General features: G+C 40.4%; 1 protein-coding gene across 1 annotated transcript; it reads right to left on the bottom strand.

Moving 5' to 3' along the window:
- Positions 1 to 2,673: 2,673 nt before the first annotated feature.
- On the bottom strand, positions 2,674 to 5,153 carry RPL24 (ribosomal protein L24; the record flags this gene model as incomplete). The annotated part of the gene is made up of 4 exons (XM_026846894.1): positions 2,674 to 2,804; positions 3,369 to 3,432; positions 3,794 to 3,930; positions 4,971 to 5,153. Coding segments are annotated over 4 exons (465 nt in total), but the record flags the coding sequence as incomplete, so codon positions are not given.
- Between the last annotated feature and the right edge of the window lie 144 nt (positions 5,154 to 5,297).

Here is a 5,297-nt window from a genome sequence, read left to right as displayed (position 1 = left end):
GGCTGCTGCACAAGAGGAAGTGAGGTCAGGGCCCGGAGCATGGGAGGCGGGCGGGGAAGGGGCGTGTGCTCGGGGAAGGCGCAGCTCGTAGGGGGGGACGAAGCCGCCATTTTGGAACCGGGCAAAGGGGAGGCCGGGCGGAAGACGGGGGGCGGCCATCTTAGAGTCGGGAAAAGCATGTGAGGGCGAGCTCGACCCTGGGGCTAGGAGCCGGGGACGCTAATAAATAAATACCTTTATAGCCCGAGCTCCGAAACAAGCTGCCTCCACTTCAAAATTGCCTCGGGAGTAGGAGCTACGAGAAAATTAGAAGCGTGATTTCACAGTGCAGTGTGAGCAGCACAACTGGTGACAGCTGCACCCGTGCGGGCAGGGTGGCATGGCAGCTATGCTTCAGGGTGTTGCGTGGACTCTTTCTTATTTATAAAAGGAAAGTAAGTAAATTTTTTGAAACGTCAGCTGCTGGTTTTCCTTGTCTGAATTCTGACCTGATTTTGGTTTACACCCATAAGAGAGACGTAAGACACAGGAGCCACAGGATACCCATGCCCTGCCAGGAGCATAGCCAGCAGCAACCCTTCCCTTTTGCTTAGTCCTTGCAAGACGGCAGCTGGAGTACTATGATGCCCCCATATACAAAGATACTGACTGGACAGAGCAAGTCTGGCAGACGGCTGTTAAGGTGGTCAGGGATCAGAGCATGAGGGATGACACAAGGCTCAGAGGCTGGGCTTTTTCAGCCTTAAAAAGGGAAGGCTTTGTGAGGACTTTGCTGCTGTCCACAGCTACCTCACCAGAAGACATAAAGAGGATGGAGGCAAACTCTTGTCAGGCACAGGTTAGAACACAGGAAATTCTGATTATATACAAGGATTTCTTAATCTTTTTTTTTTAAAAAAAACCATGGTGGTGGTCAAATACTGGATCAGGTCTCCCTAAGAGGTGGAACCTCTGTCTTCGTAGTTGTTCAAAACTCAGCTGAGCAACCTGAATTAAATGGACATGCTCTGAGGAAGGGGTTGGACTAGGTGACCTCTAGAGGTCCTTTTCAATCTAAATTCTTCTGTGGGTCTATAAAAAAGTTAAATATTCGATTTTTCATTATAAGTATTTAATAGAGGAGCAATTACATTGCGTTAGGGAAACACAGGACTTAATTTCCATGTTAATTCATTGCATTGTATCTATGTTTGAGCTGAGTAACATGCAGTTAGCACCCTTCTCTGAACAGCCTGACTCACTCCCTTGAAGCAGAAATTGATAGGAGAAATCTAATAGGCTGCTACTCTTTACTTTGTCTCACTGAATCAGTTCAGAACTCTAGTAACAGCAACAAAAAGTAATCTTTAAGAATTTCTGTGTACCTCTGCAGTAACACCAGGGAGCCACAGCCTGCAAACTTCAAAGCTTTAAGAAATACTAAGTTACTAATTTGTCATATCTGACAATCAATTCCAATATATCATTAATGTTTTTTCAAGCAGATTGTAAAACCTCATCTTCACTTTCAGTGTTTTAGCTGAAAACCTTCACAAGCATGTATACAGTGTACCAGGTGCTTTATATAAGACACTGATATAATCAGATTTCATACAGCTGTCACTAGCATAGATGACTTTCAGTGGTGGTTTCAGCCTCCAGTTTTAAATTTTTAAAAATTCCTTTCCCTGTAACAAGCAGTCTTCCTTGCCCTCTTTTCCCCTACAGTTTCTGGCTCCTTCCTTTCAGATGTGTTAACCAGTTTATAAAAGCCTTCAATTCTGTACATGAGTAGTTCCTGTGTTGTTTTTGGTTTTTTTTTTTTTTAAACAGCAAAACACGTAACTGTTTGGAAGATAATGGGGCGGATTCCACTTACTACATAATCAAGGTAGACCTATTTTAAATGGGTTGCACCCTTCATTCAGACCCGTATCTATTTCATTAAGAAATCCAAACCAAAGGATAATACAACTTGAAATATAATCAAAGTGCTCATTACAGCCATTGCTTTTGAAGTCCAAAAGAAATACAGGAAGCAAAACTATGAAAAGAGCTGTTTTCTTGGCTTGCTTTGTTACTATACTAGTCCTCAAAGCTAACAGGCATTTAGATGTGGCATAAATAAATTGAGAAGTAGCTGATGCAGAAAATAGAGAAGGTGCATTTTCTCCTGTGCTTCCAGTAAGTCAGAGGACAGAGCTTTGCCAAGGCTATTACTGGCCATCAAACCCACAGCAAAGTTTGGGCATGCTGTCTATGTGGTGTAATTACTAAAGCAGACAGATATATACTCCATGAACAGTTTCCAAATGGCCACTCCCTCTAGAGTTGGGAGGGTGGGGAATTACTAAGGGAACCCCTACCTGCATTCTGGAAGTTAAATACGAACCTAAATGGGTTTGAAATAAGTGTATACCATCAGCTGTATTTGAAGCTCATTCAACCTTCACAGCCATCCTTTTCCTGACGACAGCCTCCAGCAATTCATCCTGTTACTTCCCAACACGAGTTGCATCTGAACCTTTGCACACCAACAGCCCTGTGGTCCCTGAAACCCTCCATTCCATTTTTTTCAGCCTATTTCTCCTTTGATCCTCCACATCTCACTACATGTGTTCAACAACCCAAGTGCATTAGACAGATTGATCCCCTTCAGTGTATCTCGCACAGCGGAAGAGAACATGGCACAAGTTATCAATGTTAGTCAGATGTTTATTCAGGAGGACTAACAGTTTGGTAAATTAACGCTTTCCACCAACACGGGGAGCAGAAACCTTGACTGGTTTCACAATCTTCTGCTTTGGTGCTGCTTTTGTAGGAGCCTGTAGAGAAATAAAAAAGTATGAGCAAAGAGAAGCATTTATCTGCAGTCCTGAAAGTGTCCCCCTGTATTTAAGATTCCTGACAGAAATTAGGCAACTTAAATCAGATCAGGTAAGAATTAGACTAGAATTACAATCTATCAGATTAGAATGATGTGAACAGATGATTACACAGATATCACTGTAAGCCTACAACATGTATGATGCCAATATATGGTATTAATTCATAAGTAATGACACACATGCTTGCATTCATCAATATATTGTTACCAAGTTCCTAGATAGTGGACACATCCCACAAGCTTTTAGTCATCAAAAAAAAAAAAAAAATCTATGACATATGGTCAGAAAGTTCTTTTACTGTAATGTTTATTTCTGCTGTACACAATGTTCATTCTATTCAGCTGTTTGGGTATATTTAACTTTAGTACACAAGTCTGTTCAGGGTGCTTCCAGATCAAAAAAGATAAACAAATGCTTCTTCCAAACACAAATGGGAATTTCCAATTAAGCACTGCACAGAATGTTGTGTTTCATTGTTTCTATCCACCTATTGCATCTTACCTTTGCAGCAGAAACAGCCGTTTTCTTGGTTGCCTGCTTAGCCTTCTTGGCTTCTTTTGCAGCCCTGTTAATTCACAGAAAAAGTTATTCGTGTCTGCCATTCACTGTTTCTTTGTCTCAGCACTGGATAAACTCTGAGATTGAGAAAGCAATGCATTATTTCAGGTTTATCCTCTGCATTCAGTACCCTCTAGGGAGGCTATATTTTCACAAAGAAAAAGGCCAAGAAGATACCCTTCTCTGCTGCTACTATCTCTTGCTGAGATTACTCAATGTTACCACTAAATATACTGATTAAAAAAAAAACAACCAACACAAAAAGAGTTATAAAACACAGAGCTCATCTAGAGATTAAGCTTTTGTATGAAAAGGATTAATAATCTTTGAAAAGCCTGGTATAGCTCCACTTATCTCCAGTTTCTCACCTAATAGCTTGTTCTCTCTGAGCCTTTCGTACTTCAGGCTTCTGATTTCGTTTAGCCATAATCTCAGCTAAGGACGCACCAGTGATAGCTCTCTGAAACTTAACAGCACGACGTGTGCGCTTCTTTTGTATTTCTTCCTAAAATGGCAGAAGATGAAGGCAGACAATTAGTATCACAAGATGTTAAACAGAAGGCTAAAAACAATTATAGAAACAAGCTGCTATTGAGATTGAAGCTATTTTAAAACTCTATACAGTAGTAGAATTTTACTCCTCACTTTGGAGATAACCGATTTCTTGATTTACCAAAGCAGATCAACAGCTAAGAAAGAATAATGTATTCTCCTTTCCCAGGTATAAAAATATTTCTTTGGAAGAATGTCAGTTCAGTTTTCTCTAACTCCCCAAAAAAAAAAAAAAAAAAAAAAAAAAAGGGCAGTGGGGATAAAGTCCACTTTGATGGAATTTTCTGAAAGACACTTCCCATCTGTTTAAAGTGGGATCACAGTGCTGGGCAGCAGTGTAAACCATGGAGCATCAGCTTTCCTTCTCCAAACAAACTGGTAAAAACATTGACTTGTAACACAGATGTAAGCCTTTCAAAATGCTCTTTTGCTGTGCATGTTTAAACAAGAGCAGTGAAAGCACCTCACATTACACACCTTTTCATCTTTTTCATGCACTGGCAACCACATAGGAGAGACCTCCTACTAAGCTGCAGCCCAAAGTTTTCAAGAAGGGTAGGTGAAAAGCTCCCTCACCCTTAACGCCCAATTCAGCTCTCTATGCTTTCACCATTCAGGAAGTTTACAAGTCCAAACTTTCAGAAAGCCTGCATAGTAAACAGCATTACCCACCTTCTCTAAAACTAATTTTTTTAAACACATGCCATTCATGCAATTGTTAAAATCTACTAAACCTACTGTGATTCTGAGCGGTCCCTCAGAGATGTGACACAGCACAAATGCAATGCTTTTGCTGAACTGGTTACCTTTCAAACATATAGCAGCATACAAACTCATGCACATTTTCAGCAGTATTGGCCAGTCTTCATGCTGGTTATACAGGTCATGCTTCTGCTAAACATCAGCATGCTCAAATTACCTCTATTCTAACAGAGCAGTGACCACATCTTTTGGTAGGAAACTTGAGAGCATCATTAGTTGGTATCTACTTACCGATTGTCCTTTTTTGTGTTTCCGCCTGTACAGAACAGTCCAGTTGATTTGACGGGGGTTTCTCTTGGAAAGGAACGCAGACTCGCATTTTGCATTCAAAAACTGAAAAACCTGGGAAGATAAAGTATTTTGTATAAGCTTTGTTTCTATGACTATGTAATGACTACAAGTAATGACTACAGTTTAGGTTAACACAGCAAGTAAGTCTTTGATTCAGTGTTTTTCAACAGTGACGCTTTTGTATTCCAAAGCTCTGACAATTAGAAATTTCAGAATTTAATTAAAAGTTTGGAATTTTGTTCCATTGATCAAACTGATCTCTTACAA

Source organism: Athene cunicularia, assembly GCF_003259725.1.
Source record: "Athene cunicularia isolate RWA chromosome 1 unlocalized genomic scaffold, athCun1 chr1_part1, whole genome shotgun sequence".
NCBI lineage: Eukaryota > Metazoa > Chordata > Aves > Strigiformes > Strigidae > Athene > Athene cunicularia.
The sequence above is the reverse complement of the archived record's forward strand: the minus strand, read 5'-3'. Positions and strand labels throughout refer to the sequence as shown.